Source organism: Pagrus major, chromosome 23 (genome assembly GCF_040436345.1).
Source record: "Pagrus major chromosome 23, Pma_NU_1.0".
Taxonomy (NCBI): domain Eukaryota; kingdom Metazoa; phylum Chordata; class Actinopteri; order Spariformes; family Sparidae; genus Pagrus; species Pagrus major.
The window spans coordinates 26798709-26815602 of record NC_133237.1 but is presented as its reverse complement, the minus strand read 5'-3'; the positions used below and the strand labels follow the sequence as shown (position 1 = coordinate 26815602).

At 41.9% G+C, this 16894-nt stretch overlaps 2 protein-coding genes across 3 annotated transcripts; both read right to left on the bottom strand.

The window, feature by feature from the left end:
• Positions 1–350: 350 nt before the first annotated feature.
• On the bottom strand, positions 351–8944 carry nde1 (nudE neurodevelopment protein 1). Of its 2 annotated transcripts, none has more exons than XM_073495338.1 (9): positions 8784–8944; positions 7679–7816; positions 6630–6783; positions 4392–4540; positions 4089–4225; positions 3387–3668; positions 2955–3040; positions 2387–2532; positions 351–2217 (listed from the first exon to the last, which is right to left on the bottom strand). In XM_073495338.1, the coding sequence occupies exons 2-9, from the start codon at positions 7762–7764 to the stop codon at positions 2169–2171; spliced, it is 1089 nt and encodes a 362-aa protein (XP_073351439.1). In that variant the 5' UTR covers positions 7765–7816; positions 8784–8944; the 3' UTR covers positions 351–2168. The 2 variants fall into 2 exon arrangements, with proteins under 2 accessions (XP_073351439.1, XP_073351440.1); XM_073495339.1 differs by having other exon boundaries at positions 7679–7811.
• A 4397-nt stretch (positions 8945–13341) lies between these two features.
• On the bottom strand, positions 13342–16207 carry mpv17l (MPV17 mitochondrial membrane protein like). The gene is made up of 4 exons (XM_073495356.1): positions 15901–16207; positions 15372–15442; positions 13888–13917; positions 13342–13557 (listed from the first exon to the last, which is right to left on the bottom strand). The coding sequence occupies exons 1-4, from the start codon at positions 16205–16207 to the stop codon at positions 13342–13344; spliced, it is 624 nt and encodes a 207-aa protein (XP_073351457.1).
• Between the last annotated feature and the right edge of the window lie 687 nt (positions 16208–16894).

Sequence of the window (16894 nt, the reverse complement as noted above, 5' to 3'; positions counted from 1 at the left end):
TTTAATAAACTGGTTTCATTTTTTGGAAAATAAGACTCTAAAGGCACAAACTGGATGTATCTCTTCATTTCTCTGCACTTCCTCAAAGGGCTTTTTAGAATATTCCAGAGAGAATCTGTTTATTTGGAAACTGAATGTAAAACTTTATTTATAACCCAGCTGTTGTATATTCATTCTTGAGATTAGACCGTGTGATGAACCTCACAGACACAGTATAGAAGTATAATAAACGAAGAGTTGTACGATGACTTTCTGCTTTGTGAACCAATCAAGTGCGATTAAACTCCTTCTAAATCCTTCCAGACGTGTCGGCTCAGTTCTTTGAATTCCTAGAAAAATAAAATCAAGACTTTTTTTATTTTTTACATTTCAAGTTTTATTGCTTTGTCAGAAACATTTAAGCAGCACTGAAGGTAACAAAGAGCAGAACAGGTCTCATGTGAGTACTCTCAATGAGTCATAAGGCAGAAAAAAAACACCAAACTTTTCCACGTCTGCTTTGACCTTCACATTAAAAGGTCCAGTCCGCTGCTGTCGTTTCACTCTCACCCTGAGCGGCTAACCACGACCTACAGAGTCAACCTATGTTAGTGAGTCTACAGTAGAGGTACAGTATATAACACTACAAGTCAAACTATTACATTTCATTTTTAACATAAAACACGAGTAGCCTTCACTGAAGTTTTCAAATCTCCTCACGAACAGAAGACGTTTCCTTTTTTCACTCCTGGAGAAGTCAGAAGTAGAGCTCTGCAGAGGGGTTCGTTTATCCTAACGAGCATCTCCACGGACTAAAAGGTGCCTCCTCGACTCGACCCGAACCAGACAAACTATCAGGCTCGAACTTCATCACATCAGATATCAAAGTATTGGACAAAAACAAAATACTGATGGATTTCTCCTCTTGGAGCCTCAACGAAACAGATCTACAAGTGTAAAGTTTGTCCTGAGGGTCGTGTATTAAAATCTAAAAGTTCATGAATGTGATCCGTAAATTTCATCCCATCAGATTATTGATAACTTTAGCGTAAAAGGTGATGAGCAGATTTGAATCAGGTGTGTTGGAGCAGGAGAACATCTAGAACATTCAGGACCAGGACTGAAACACACGGCACGATTCAACCAGCTCGTGCTGAACGCGACTATTCGAGACAATGTTTGACGCGTAGAAGTGACCCACAGGAAGTTCTTATATAGCTTTTCCTTAACTGATGGTACTTACTGTTTTTATTATAAAACACTGTAACTTGGTGCTGTAAAACTAAAGTTATTATTATTTTTATTATTATTAAAAAACATCCCGAGTCTTTTCTGAACAGAAGCAGCATCGGGCTGCACAGAGCAGATCGAGCCGGGCAGGAAGTCAGACACAAGAACAGCATCGGGTCAACTTTCAAAAAACAAAAAACACACCATGGAAAAAGCACAAAAATCACAGAAAAATACCAAATCATGCAGACAAAACGCTCCCGGTGGAGCCGCGTGGAGGACGGAACAAAAGTTGTGCCCGTTTGAATCGAGGCGTTATTCAAGAAATACACCTGCAGAGGCAAACTGTATAAAAGCAGAGCGTCAACTGACGATGTGGTTTTATGAGACAAAAAAGACGAAAGTGACTGGACTGAACCTCAACACTTAAATGTAGCTTTCAAAGACAAAAACCCTCCGGTGAAGGTAAAAGTGCTCTTCCAGTGTTCAGCACTCCGACGCTCTGAAGGTGTTCAAACTGAACATGAAGCAAATGTTCACTTTGGTTTAATTGCACAGGTTTTGACCACTGAACTGACAGCACAGACGCTCGGTTCTGTACGTGATCCAGATGTCTCTAAAGTTCACTTCCTGTTCAGAGTCGACGCAGCTTTGTGCACAAATAAAAAGAGACAACAAAAAAAAAGAGCAAAACACTTGGCAAACAAACACGAAGGAGGTGACAGGCAGCACGAGTCCAGTAAATTAGTTCAAGCTAAGTGCGAGTGCCGAGACAAAGTCCCGCTGACAAACAAACCAAGAGCCGGTAACAAAGTATCCATCCGTGATATCCCTGCAGCTCCCAGCGAGAGGTCCGTATGATGTGCAGCACACAGTACCATTAAATGTCCGGGGGATCCAGGCTGAATCGAGCAGCTTGCAGGAGGATCGAGGATCGAGGTGGACGACGTCTGAAACTTTCACAGCAGCAGTTTGGGTCCCGCTCCGAAGTCTAACCTCTTCACCAGCCTGCGAAACACAACAAACACACTCAGGGATCTGTTTCCTCAACGACTGCCAGGCTTAAAAACATACCTTTAGAAAACCATTAGACGTATAGATTTCATCAGTATATCTAAAATAAATAAAGCCTTTCTCCCCGGACAGGAAGAAATATACTCGATGACTGGCAGCTCACCCCTTATTGTAGAGGCCGTTGGTAGGATGAGTCTCTGAGGAGCTGTTCTGGCCCGACGCCGCCGCCTGTCCTCCAGCGGGACCTCTGCGGTTCGGCGCCTGCTCGTTGACGTACTCCCGACACGACGCCAGCTTCGACTCCAGGTTCTACGTACAGTGAAGAAAACTGTTCAAGTTCTCCCAAAAACATTCAGCTTCATACCGGTGTGCTCGTCTCCCTTTCACAGCTCGTCAAAATCATTTCCAGAATGATGCCCACTGCCAGCTGCCTCGACATTATTCCTCGCCTTAACATGCCGGGAGTGTCGATGAAACACCAGATTATGTTGAACATCAAGTACATTCGATTTGAAGCACATTCCTAAAAAATATCGGTTCAAATAAAGCGTTTTTCCAAACTAATAACAAACCATGAAAAAAAGTATTTATGTGCATTTGAGAGGAAAAGCAGAGGCACCCTGCAGCGTCACATGATAAGTCACCAGTTGAAGAAAACAGAAAGGGCTGATTCTTTTAAACAGCGACTTCTCTTTGGTCCTTTGGGTCCAAATCACAAGCGAAGCTCTTACCCCGACTTTTCTCAGCAGCTCTCCAACGATGTTCAGAGCCGAGATTCTCGCCGACGTGGTGAGAGGAGTCCCCGAGAGGCTTTCACCTGCAGGGACACAACAGCTGATGAATGTGGAGAAAATCAAGTCATAAATAATAAAATAAAAACAGGAAAACTTCCCGCCATCCTCCCACTGGAACAGATGAAATCAGATAATGTTTTGACGATTTACATAAACAATTAATTGATTATAAAAAGTGCTGTTTTTGTCCTAAGCAGTGACTTCAGTCTTAAGATAAGGTAGCCTGCGGTTTGGAGGAGGAGATGAAGAAAAAGAAGAAGAAAATGGAAAAAGACAAAGAAAAAGAAAAAGACCGAAGAAGAAAAAGAAGAAAATGAAGAAGAAAATGAAGAAGAAGAAGAAGAAGAAGAAGAAGACTGATGGGCCGACCTCTGCTGATGGAGGGCAGCGGGGTGCTGAAGGACTCTGTGGTGGCTGTAGGTCTTGACGGCGTGCTGACAGACGGGGCGGGCTGGTTGGAGGACGACGTGGTTTTGTCCTCTGCTCTTTTGTCTGGAGGGGTGAGGGGCGGGGTGGGCAGACCAGCCAAGGATGAGGAGGTGGAGGAGGAGGAGGAGGAGGAGGAGGAAGGCTCTTTGACTGCACTGCTGAGAGACGGCTTCCTGTCCTGGACCTGCTGTTTCTGCTGCACCGCCAGCTCCTGTCTCAGGTCTGACACACACATAAAAGGTTTTCAGTGCAAACAGAGGAACATAAGCTAGTGTACTGTTTTGGTTTTAGTTTGTGTAATTTCTGTTTAGCTGGTTTATGAACTGCAACAGAAACAGAAGTTAAGTCACTTCGCCAACAGTCTGGGAACTTCCTGGAGAGAATGGGAGCTACAACTAAAACTGTTTTCACATAACAGAACAGAAAAGCAAAGTGAAGTCACGCTCGTCTCAGCGGGTTTAAACACTGATCGTGTCACAGTTTTTAATTGGGTAATGGTGATTCTACCGCTAAGACACTGGATGTAATTTGTGTTTACATCATGTAAAATTGTCGGCTGGCTAAATCCCATCACACAGATATTTCAAACCTCCACGACAGTAACAACCAGATTTATCTGACGGCAGATCAGTGAATCTCTACCTCTGGCCTCGTCCTTCAGCCTCTGGACCGACTCCAACAGATTCTCCTTCTCGTCCAGCTCGCTCTCCAGGAAGGCGTTCCTCTCGATCACCTGGTTCATCCTCTGCTCAAAGTCCTCCAGTGACATGATGGTCGCCCTGAAACACACACAGTGAGAAGCTGTCGTGTTGCTGATGAAGGCAGCCGTTGTTTCCCTACGTTTCTGCAGCCAGCCTGTCTCATTTTTCTTTTCGTAGGTTTACAGTTATGGCTAAAATTGGTTTAATCAGATTGTTAAAGCCACGTGTGTGAGCGTCCTCTGACCTCTTGGTCCTCTCCAGGTCGTCGTTGGCCTGCTCCAGCTCTCTGATGTATTTGTGAAGCTGGTCTCTGACGGCCGTGGTCTCAGCCAGGTCTCCCTCCAGGGTGGAGATCTGTCGGTAGGCCTCAGAGTGCTGCGTCTCATACTTCTCCTGGCAGGAGGACGACCGCAGGGCCAGGAGAGGACGCAACAACGGACAGGATACGGAAAAAGAGAGGGGAATATGAGTGATGAGCTATATTCAGCTAATGAAAGGTAACATTTACTCGTCTAAAAGCCTTAAACTCTTTTCCAGGAAAAGCAAACTTTGATGCCTGGACGTTTATCTCAGTAGCATCAAACAGAATACTAAACATCAACACATGGATCAGTACTTTTCACATAACTTGTCTAACACAGTAAATATCTTTCTGTACTGAGCTTCCAGGAGGGTTTGTGAGGAGCAGAGAGCAGATACCAGACAACATGACACCGTTCAAGCTTCAGCATGCTTTAGCTACATTCCACAAAGTCTCTGCATACTGGTCATACGAGCTGTCTGAGATATAAAGCTTGTTTTACTGTTCTGGAAACCTTTTTAACTTCTCAACACAGGAACAGTTCAAAGGCGCCAGAACTAGAAGCGTAGGAAGGAAGTAGGAAAGGGCCCACTGGTGCCCCACTTTACTTCACTTTATCACCCCGGGCCTGAATGTTTTTGAAGTTGCGGATCATTTTAACCTTCATCCAAACGTTCCCGTCCACTCAAGCGTAGCTGGTGTTTCCACCTCGTCTGTCTGACTGTGGACAGATTTTGTCAACGTGATGAAGTCACAACCGCCCAAGATCAAATAGAGCCTCTACTTTCTTTCTTTCTTTCTGTCTGTGGTCACTGTTATGATTGGGTCCTTGTGATGTGTATTAACATCTTGGGAACGTTTCAGTGGTTTCAGTGCTAATTTCTCTTAAAAGTGTCGTCTTTAACTTGTTTCATAATGTTGGTTCCTTCCCACTGTAACAGTCTGATTACTGACTGTGGTTAATGTTGCTTTAAAAGTGAAGATTGATACTGGCTTTTTGCACATTGTTTGTAGTGACAGCACTCTACTAAAGGACGAGTTTCTTTATATCAAAAGATATAATATGTAGGAATTTTTAAAATTGTCTGAAAACTAGTTTATATAAGGTCAATTTAAGTAATACCTCAGCAGAGACTCTGGTTCTCTCTCTTCTTTTCCCCCTCTCCTCTCTGTAACATGAAGTAAAGTACATTTCCCCTCTCTGCTGCAGTCAGGTTGATAAACAGGAGTGAAGATAAATCCACTTTTTAATCCCAAAAGTTAAAAAGTAATCTCTGAGCTCTCCTCCCGTCAGTAAACAGCTCCGGATGAGAGCAGAATCTGATGTGATCTTAATTTTCTTGCTACATGACTTATTCTCTCCTAAATGATTAATAAAAGCTCAGCGTTTAACACCTAGTCACAAAAGCCGTGAGCTGCACAGCCACATGTTATGAACGCTTGTGGAAACAGCGCACACATTTCAATGACCTCACCCATGAAGCCTTGCACCACGGACACTGAGCAGACCATAAACAAGGCTTCACAATGGACGTTCTTTATGCATTGTTTTGTTTTTTGCCTCTGAACATCTCAGCAGGACGATGTACAAATATATTTCTTAAAAAGGGAGAAGAGGGTGCGAATGAACTGTGACACGACTGAGTTAGTCTTACGTAAAGTACTATCCCCTCCAGACACAGACCAGGCAAGAGTCATCAGCTGCCTTTCTCTGCGCTGAATCAGTCCTCTGTGAGAGTGTGTGTTTGTGTGTGTGTGTGTTCAGAGAAAAGCACCAGTGAAGCCTGTTCAGCACAGGCCATAAAACTCCACTTACTATCAGCTGATGAATATGGAAATCCCCAGTCAAATACGCTTTAACAGGTCAGTTGGTTGAGTGTTATGAAAATGACTTGCCTCATACAGCATCTCTATGCTTCAGTGTTTCAGTGCTATAAAAGCATGTTGAGACAATGACTCTGTTAGAGGTGGGAGGGCTAGGAGGAAATATTACAAGACGAGTACATCTATCCTGCTGCATCTGAGCAAAACTGCTTTATTTCCTACCCAAACCAAAGTTTTTATACGGAGCTATCTGAATAGTTTTCCTTGTTATTTCCTCGTTCAGTCGTTTAAAGGATGTTAGCTGGGAAAGTTGGGATATTTATTCCAGCATCCGATAACTGATAATGTCGTGTGCACCTTGTAGTTTTCCACTTCCATCCTGAGGCGGTTGTTGGCTGCGAGGAGCTCTCGGTTTCGCGTCTCGCACTGTTTCAGCTCCGTCTCCAGCTCCACCTCGTAGTCCCGACTCATCTGCTGGAACTCCTGCAGTTCCTCCTGGGCTTCCTCCGCACTGCACACACACACAAACGCAGCACATAAAGTTTGTCTTTATTAACTTTCCACGCTATCACAGCAAATCTGAACTATTATTCAATTTGGTTTATTAGCTTGGATTTACTGGTTTTATTGAGTGAAAACACATCATTCACGGTCATGTTTAGAGCAAAATAATCTGACCGCGGCGAGGACGAAGGTTGGGCAGAATAAGTCTAAATTTGTTTGGATAAACAACATAACCTGATCATTTCCCACCCAACCACAGGAAGCTCTGGGCATTATGCATTAAACAAGAAAGTTTAAACATCGCAGAAATGTGTTTAACAGGAAAACAGCTTGAGGTTCACGGTTATTTGTCTTGCAGGAGTGTCTCCAGACTCCCATTTCTATAAACTGAAAACGAGAGAAATGAAAAGGTACCGATTATTTCTTCAGAATTTAATTGCGGAGCACGAGAAGTCCTGAAGGATCATATTAGATTCTGTTGTCCACACAAGTTATAATCTTGCTGCCACAAGCTAATCAGCACAAAGTATGAACTTACGTAACTTTTATAACAAGTTACAAGAAACAAAAAACCTTTCAGGACATCTGGGACTCTGTGATTTGTTCATGGAGGGCCTGTTTCTTACATGCTTTCCAAAATAGTCACTTATAAAGTCAGCTAAAAGTCGCAAAACTCTTTGGATCATACTTCAAAACCAATAAAAGTCAACAGTGCAGGAAAACTAACAAGAAATGTGTTCTCATATTATTATCAAGTGTAAATACATGGCCCAGATTTACTATATATACCCAGTTGAACCAGTATAGCACTTTTTTTTACATGTTTTAAGTTGAGGAACTACAGTAAGCAGAAGTGAAAATGGATTCTGGTCTGTTAAAAACAACATGAACGGGGCTCACACCTCTGCTGGTGCCTGGCAGCCTGCTCCTTCCAGTACTGCAGCTCCTCCTCCAGGGACCCAAACTCTGGAGGCTCCGGATCCCCCATCTCCAGCCCGGCCCGGATGGAGAGCTCACTCTCCCCTCACACCACTGCTGCTCTGCGGTTCAATTAAAACAAGGCAATTAGACAAGTTCCGGCTGACCGGAACTCCGTTTAGAAATCGGGCAATTTTGTAATTAACGTTACACTGGTTAATGGAAACTCACAAATTATTATAAAACATGATTTTACACGATTCATCTTGATATTTGCTTAAATACGGCAACCATGTTAACCATCATGAAGCACTATATCCCAGAGTTTATAGACTTTGATTGTCACAGTCATCCATGGTGTTAACGGTGTGCTTAGTTAAGAAAGATAACGGGAAAGTCGGACTTCCACAGACTTCTCTGCCAATAGAAACGTCACATTTCTTTGAATAATGTTACTGAATATATGCCGAATTAATGATTAGACTCTATCGATTCATATAACACCCTCACTTTTAGCCAAATTCAGTTAAAAGTGGCCCATGCCACAGCTGAAAGAAATTAGTAACCAAATTTATACAGAGTCTGGTCGCAGAAAACGGGAACCCGAAATGGCATAAGGATAACGGGAAAATCAGACTTAACAACCAATGGTAACGTTACACTTCTTTGAATAATGTTACTGGATATATGCCGAATTAAAGATTAGATCCTATCGGTTCATAAAACACCTTTAACTTAAGCTTAATTCAGTAAAATGAGAATCAAGCCACTGCTGAAATAAATTTGTTACCGAATTTATAAGGAGTCTGGTCGCAGAAAACGGGAACCCGAACAAACGTTGCCTGAAAGATAACGGGTAATTTACAATACCCTTAATTTTCTTTATCATTAGTTACACCTGCTTTTATAAACTTTTGAGACGATGAGCTCAAACTATTATCTTTCTACTTTACTTACAACACACAAGAAAGTCAGCAGGATGCTCTTAGCTCGCTAAATGTAAATAAGTTAGCTAGTTGGGCTAACGGAGTTTAGCGTTAACCGTTTAAAACCCAGCTGAGATAAACACAGCAGCTAACTACAACTTACGCTCAACAGTTCGCTTCTTTCGACGCAGTGTTGTTCTCTTATTCCTCCGCTAGATCCTCTTCATGGGCCGGTACAACAACCGACGACCGTGCCGGTGAAGTTTGAAGGAGAACAAACCAGAAGAAGTGTCTCCGGAGTTGGAAACCACAAAGTTGCTGCTTTCTTGGGAAGACGTCGAACAATACATGTTGCCATTCATATTGTCCGGTCCCACCCACCAATCACAAGTTAGACGGCAGCCTCGATGCCTCTCGCTATTGGTTAAGCGTCTGTCAATCAATCTGTGATGGGCGGGATTAGGATCATCGTCCAATCAGAGGAGAGATGTCAGAGTGAAACGGGTCTAGACGTTTTGATGGATTAGCGGAGGCCGGTGCTGCCTTCAGGTGCAGTCGGAAATACCAGTTTATATGAGCACAACATTAGATACCAAGGTCAATCTTGATATTTCTGCAATATATATAAAAAACCTATTTCCCAATGTTGAGTTGAAAACTGATTTAATTGACCACTGCTCAGTACAATGTGTGACAGACAGCTGTAATTTTTGAGCATTGAGGACACTGAGGTCATGTCCTCCGTATTCCTTTCTGGGTCTTTCACTGTCATATAATTAAAATAAACAATTATATATAATAAAAAAGCAAATGAATAGTTAATTAAACTTTGGTTAATAGTTATTTCACTGTTAACAAGCAATGACATGCTTTATAAACTATTTATTAGCAATTGTTTATTGTAAAGTTGATGTTCATAATAATTTGTAAATGCTTAATAAATACTGTGTAGGCTACATTTACAACCGCTTAATAAATGTTTTATGAGCCATTTTATTGTTTCTTAACAGTGATGGTGATTGGTAAAAAAATCTAAGAAAGTTAATCATATTTTTGACTTAGTTTTTCATTATAAACAATTTGTAATCTTACATTTGTTTTGTACCACTTTATTTGTTTGTCTTTATGCTGAATGTTTCACGTCAGGAGGCCAGTTGACAAGCTATTATCTGTTTTTTTGGCTCTTCTGATCTGATCTATTATATTTTTTTATGTACAATTAAATCAATGAGTAAATAAATACATTTATAATCGTATTTTTGTTCAGCTTGTTTCTTAAGATTTCAATTTTAATTTCCATTTTTGAAAATAATGAATTATTTTTCTTCCAGTGTTGCATTCCAGGACAGCTGGGAAAATCTTGCACTCAAAAACTAAATACCAATTTGTTTATCTAGGCTATAATTTGTTAGTATTGCAATGTATTTGTCAGCTGGACACGTTGCATTCCCTGAGCTATTATTTCTGACTTTTAATTGATTTGTCCAAATTTAAAAAGAATGTAAACAAACCATAGCGACGTAAATATCTTCCCGTTTGTGTTTTGTTCATCGCTGTGGTCATCTTCTGCCGTGCACAAACTTAAATGAATTTAATCCACATTGTGTATCTCCTCCTCTTGTTATGTAAAAACAAATATTTAGACTACATTTAAATTAGTTCATAAACAACCAAAGGTACCTTCCATAACCTTCAACCGGACACGTCAACAAAACTTCAGCTTTATTTAGAAGTGATGTCCTGATTATTCTTCCACATAACAATAATTCATTTCCTGCTTTTTATTTCTCCTTCTCTGAAATTTCTATGATGGTGATTAGATCTGAATATGGGTTGATGTGTTGTATTTTAAATCCTCTGCTTCCCCTCATAATTACTTCCTGTTTTACATCTGGCCACTTACGTGATGTGTAGCAAACAGATGTCCGAGAGCAGCACCTGACAGCATCTTTGACTCTGATTGGGGGAATTTCATTTCCTGTTGCTGGGGGTCAGAGGTCACACTGGGTCAACGCCGTCCTTTTCAGAGGGATTAAGCAGGCCTATCTGATCCTGGTTAATCCACACGCACCATCACTAGAGCATAAAGCTGTTATACACTCCAATCCTCTGTGTCCTTGCTTCATATCTGGGCTGCGTGTTTTCAGAGAGTCTTTACGACACCGACAGCCGATTACAAACACGTGTGCGTGACCGTCAGGAAATTTGGTGTTAAATATAGCGACTAAAATGTGAGGATGTAATTAGCCTAGCTTAGAATAAAAAACAAGTGATAAGCAGCCTGTTTCTGAAAATATCAGTGCAGCAAAATAGTTGAGTTTTTTAGTGTTTGTCATCAAAACATCGATATAAAGACTTTCACACAAAGTTCTGAACAATACTGAACATCCTTTGAAGTTTTATTTTTGTTTCGTACATGGAAAAACAGAATGTCTACGTTGTTTTTCACTTAAAGCTTATCTACAGAAGGGCTGTGTCCAAACCTCTTAAAGTCCGTATAAATTTGCTCCACCTTAACTGACAATATCACGCCTGGTACAATAATCGTACTGAAAATCTTCAGTTGTTTTAGTCGTCTTTTTGGATGAATAATAATAAAAGTCTCAAATCTTTCAAATCCTAATAGATAAAAGTCTAAAGGAGAGTGATTCATGGGTGTGGTTTTGGGTAGGTGACGTGTTACGTGATAAGGTATCTGGGCTGATGGCAACCTATGTGATGTTTCAAGTAAGAGGACAGGATCAAGATACTGCAGCGTCACAGGTCAGACTAGGAGACACAACATGAGAGGGATGCACTGATACATGTGGTAATAACACATAAGGAGCCCTTTGACTGGAACTGTTGATCTTAGAGTATCATATATATTGGTATCATTAATTAATCCGCCACTGAAAGTAGTCCCCAACAAATGGATTATTTCCCTCCGTTAGGGTCATGTTTGTGTGACCACCTGTTTTAGGAAATGATCTGCTATTATCAGTTCGCACAGATTTATGTCATATAGGCCCCAATCGGCTCGGAGCTTAGAAATGAAATGCTCTGATGACTTCCTGACCCTTTCTCTCATCAGGAAGATGCTGATGCCCCCCAAGTAATGAAACATTTTGATTTTGGACACTTAGAGGAACAGTTCACCCAAAAAAGTTAAATTTCACCCATTGTCTCCTTACCTCCATGCTGATGGAGTCCACAAAGCATTTCTGGAGCTTCACAATAAAAACAGCATTGCAGTGTTCTCCGAAACAACTGAAGTAACTGGAGACTTGATTTAAAAACAACCAAAAAAAACATAAAATGGCTCCTTACAGCTGATCAGGCATAATCCAACTGAAGCCCGAGATCCCAAATTAATTGGAAAAGATGTTATTTACACCCTTTATGTGCATTCAAACTCACCCACTTCAGATGGAGTGTGCAGCTACAGTGCAGATTTCATCAATTTGGGATCCCAGGGGTTTCTGGGGATTTTGATTTCGCCTCATGGAACAGAATGCTGCAACACTGTTTTGCTGTGAAGCTCCAGAAATGTTTTGTGGACGACGAAACTTCACCTGACTTTCCATCAGCATGGTGGGGAGGAAACAATGACTCCATAAATCCACTTAGAAATCCTCAAAGAAGACGCTTCTTACATGTGCAGAACTTGCCTTAGAAACATCATGTTTTTAAGTTTTCTCAGTATCAAAGTAATCCAGTGATAGTTGTCTGAACATCCAAAGGTACACTGCAAATAGGAAGTGCTAACAGCTAATTCGGCAAAGTTTTAATTGAGTTTGGGAGTATTTCTGTTGGGTTTTTTTTTACATTTTAAAACAAGTGTCCAGCTACTTCAGTTGTTTAGAAGAACGCTGCAACGCTATTTTACTGTGAAGCTCCAGAAATGTTTTGTGGACTATGAAACTTCACCTGACTTTCCATCAGCATGGTGGAGTGAATCTGGAATCAGTGCATCCCAAAATAAACACAAAAACTCAATTTAAAACTGTACACACACAAAAATATATACTGTACATACATCATTGTACTGATTAATATGAATGACTGTCACCACTCAGCCAAACACCGCAAGCTCTCCGACCTGTGTGGTCAGGACAGTCAGTCACCAAGAGAAGGCACAACGAGTGTAAAGCAGAAAATATCGAGCCCTTAGATCTGATCTTCACTGCACTGCAGGCTCACATCGATTCAACATCACATCATCTCATTTCAGTGGAAACCTTTGTAGTTTGGAGGCGAGAGCATCATTTTATCATCAGCTGAAAACAAGATGAAGCACTCAGACCTCATATTGATATATGTGAATCTGTTCCACTTGAACCATTTTAGTGTTGCTCTGTTTGTGATCTGAAGCAAAACGTCTCGACAACTTGCTGTATAAGATTCATGATCTCTTGAGAAGGAATTTTGATAATTGAACCCTCCACTAATATACAATTAACACCCAAATGTTCAAATATAATGGTGATATTTAGAGAAAACAAAATGTCAACACATTCAACTTCAAATTATATTACTGCAACCTTCAGATATCATGATGACTGTGATGATGGGCTTCTTTCTCTTTTTCTTCCTCGGCTCCTCGGCTCTCTGTGGTCTCTCAGTTTGTGGGTGCTGGTTAGCGAAAAGTAGGAACCACTCTGTCCTGTGACTGAAGCTCAAAGGCCTGAAAGAGAGGCAGCATCCTCCTACTCATCCACCTCCTCCTCCTCATGCTGTCTTTAGTTTTCCCTCTGGATCTTTTGCTTCTTTCGGGCCAGTCGGGCCTGGCGCATCTCCTCCAGGGTCTTACGAGGGTCCATGACGAAGGCCAGAGCCACGCCGGCCGTGCCATCACCGCTCTGCCGTGAGAAGCACAGGAAGGTGGCCCAGAGGAAGGCGCAGCAGCCCATGAAGGCCGTTCTCATGTAGAGCGGCATCAAGACAAAGTTCAGAAACTGTGAAGAGGCGGCGAGATGAGAGGGCAGAAAACAGGATGAGAGTTAAAGTCAACTAATGAGGCGTGAAGGGTAATCCCTGAGCATGCACCTGAGCGACTGACTCATGCATATAATCGTCATTTTTCCTACACCAATAATGAAGTTTTCATCAGGTTTGATCTGGATTTTTTAATAAATGTAACCCCGTCTTTTGGTTTCAGGGGATAGTTTTACTCTCTGATCCTTCCAGTTGCCTGATTCTTTCAGTCAGAGAGTCAGTTAAGTTCTTCTAACTAATGTCTGCCAGATATAAATGTGCACAAAACAATAAACAGTTTTCATGTTTACCTGCATGAATGGCCAGTACATGAGTCCAGTCTGAAAGTGAAAACAGGACATGGTGAGTTGTTTGACGACATAAAGGACCTGCACAATCAACACCCATCCAAAGTTAACTTTATACATGCAGTGAAGAGACTGAGTTTTGATTGGATACTTTGAGTTTGGGATCCTTTTTCCTCTAAAAATACCAAACTGGAAGTTGTTGAAATGTGACATTTCCCCTGAGAATGAGTGATTTAAACTTTACCTTAAATGATGTAACTGTAGCAGCTGAGCCTGATGCGTCAGTGCAGGTTAATTTCCTCAGAGCCATGGTTCTAACTTTCACAGACCTCAGTCTGATAAAGGAGCGATGCTGACTCATTGATCCTTTAAACTAACATATTCAACTCAACAACTCGTCCGCACTCTGTCTGCTATCAGGGGATGGAGAGGTGGGTTCTCTTCAAGTCTTTAAACAAGAGAAAGAAAAAACTTTTCCTCCTTCAGAAAGGAGCAAAGAGTTTCACAACCTAAGACAGAAAAGTGCAGACTTCTGTGAGAAGGCTGTAAGAAATTAATGAAATGATCTGCAGGTCAAAGAATTATTCAGATAAAAACTTAAAACCACAGGTTAATACACATTACTAGCAAAAGTCCAGCTTTCAAAACATTTCTGAGGTAAACAGGATAAATATAAATATAAATAAATATAGTTAGAGTATCAGGGGTAAAGGATTATAATAGTAAGTAAGTATTACTCTTTAATATTATGCAGAATGAGCCCTTTAAACAGCATTTTAAAAGAAATGAGGTGGAGGTAATACTGCTGGGTCGCTCTTTACAGTGACCATCATGAGTAAATAGTAAATTTATATTATTAAACTTTAGTTAAAAGTTATTTTCACTGTTACCAAAAATGAAATGCTTCATAAAAAGTTTATAAAGATCAGTTGCAACTAGTAATTGGTTTATAAAGGAATTGTTTGTTAACGCTGAAATAACAATTAGTTCAAGTTTAATCAGCTCTTAAAGTGTCACCAGTTTAACATTTTATATACTAAACCTATGATGGCTTTATAAAATATGATTGTTAGCATAGCATTGTTGAAGTAGCCTCAGTAATTGAGTAAATGCACTTGGACCACTGTGAAAAATGTAACTTGAAAACAAAAACAAAGTGTACTGTGATAACTCTTCTGGAACTTTTTACAGATCCAAGGAAACTCAGATTTCTGGACACAAATGTCTGCACATGTTCACCAGGATCATGAAGCGATACACAGCAGCATGACACTGTGATTTCCATTTGGCAGGACTTCAGCTCCTGAACGTCCTGAAACGCACTGACATGATTGAATTACCCGGTCTGCTCCCGGGCCCGGGCGGAGCGCCCACTGCGCAAAAGCAGCAAGTGAGACAATCTGGGTTAATCTGGCTGTGAGCTCGCAGCAGTCAGTGTGTGAAGGGAAGGTGACTTTCCTCCGCTACATGCTGACTTCCTTTCTTACCTTCCAGGTGTTGAAGAACTTCTCCCTCCAGTCTTCAAAGATATCCTCCTTCCCCTCCAAGTAGCTCACCCCTGCAGGACAGAGGAGACGTTTACGCAGAGTTTGGAGTGCGCCATTACGCACAATCCTAAAACGCGTGTAATGACTCTTCAGCTTGGTACACATGGTGTTTGATTGAGAGACGACCTTAATAGAGATCATTAAGTTCATTAGCTCATTACAGTCATTAGCTCACTGTTGTTTTTTTAATGATTGAAGGTCGAGACGGCTACAAAATGTAATAATTCGTTCAAAGGTACAAAGATTCTGATCATTCTACTGATTTCTAACCAATTAGACATATTTGGATCTGTTTTCCTGCTCTGATGGTTTGGTGACAAGAAAAAAAAAGTTGACATAGATTTAAATATTTGGATGTTTTAGGCATCAGATGATATTCACACAGCATCTCTATCCAAACTGAGACCAATGTGTGTCTTCACTGTGTCTTTGCATTAAATGTGGATTTGCTGAGCTGAAACCATCTTACCCGTGTAGAAGACACTGGTGGCCAAAGGCGACGCAAAGCTTTGGTCCAGCAGCAGTTTGCGGAAAACCATCCCGGCGGACTTTCCGGGGAATCGCCTCTCCAGGGCTCGCAGCCAAAAGTAATTAAAGTTTCCATGGAAGCTGATTGCCACGATGGCCACGTTGCGAGTGTGTCTCCAGTCAATGCGCTCCTTCTGAGCGATGAGCTGATGGACAAGGTCACCGCCGGCGAATAAGCACCCGTACAGAGTGACATTGGCCAGCCAGGGGAAGCGTTTGGCGGCTTCTTTCAGCACAGCTCTCCTCATTTTGGCACCAGGGGAGGAAGCTGGGGTCCCGCTTACAAAGTGACGCTGGACTGGCTTCAATTCAGCAGTCACAGCGCAAACATAGCGGTTAAATCAATTCGTCTGGGCCCTGATGTCAGTCGGCTGGCCGGCAGGACGCAATCCATTTGTGCGCGGTAATCGGGGAGGGATTAGACGTTTCCACCGGCAGCAGGAGTATCACACATTATCAGATCTCAGAGGACTAATGAGAAATAAAGAGTCCAGCAAAAAGTTTCTCACATACCCCTACCGGCATTTTCGCGCTGTGCGTAAAACCTGCCATGGCTCCACTTTGCTCTTTGGAGAGAGGCGCTCGCGTCCCGGAGTTAAACGTGCGTAAAATGCGTCCAAACATTATAAACAATACTAGAGACAGAGAAGCTTCTTGAGACCGCTCCAGTGGAATATAAATATAAATCTAGATCATTCAGTCTGCTCTGACTGTGCCTGTCGCTCCCGGTGAATCAGGTGCCTCTCCAACAAATCCTGCGGGTCAAGCGCTAATCTGAGTGGGGATTGTCGCAGGCTGTCCAGACGTGGATCTCCAGTCTAACTGCGTCACCGACATCCACAGCGGCAGTTCTCTGTCCCGACGCGCGTTCAGCCAGTCCAGGCGCTGTTAGATCAGCGCACTGCTCTGTCATCTCTCCTGGTGCAGTCAACGCA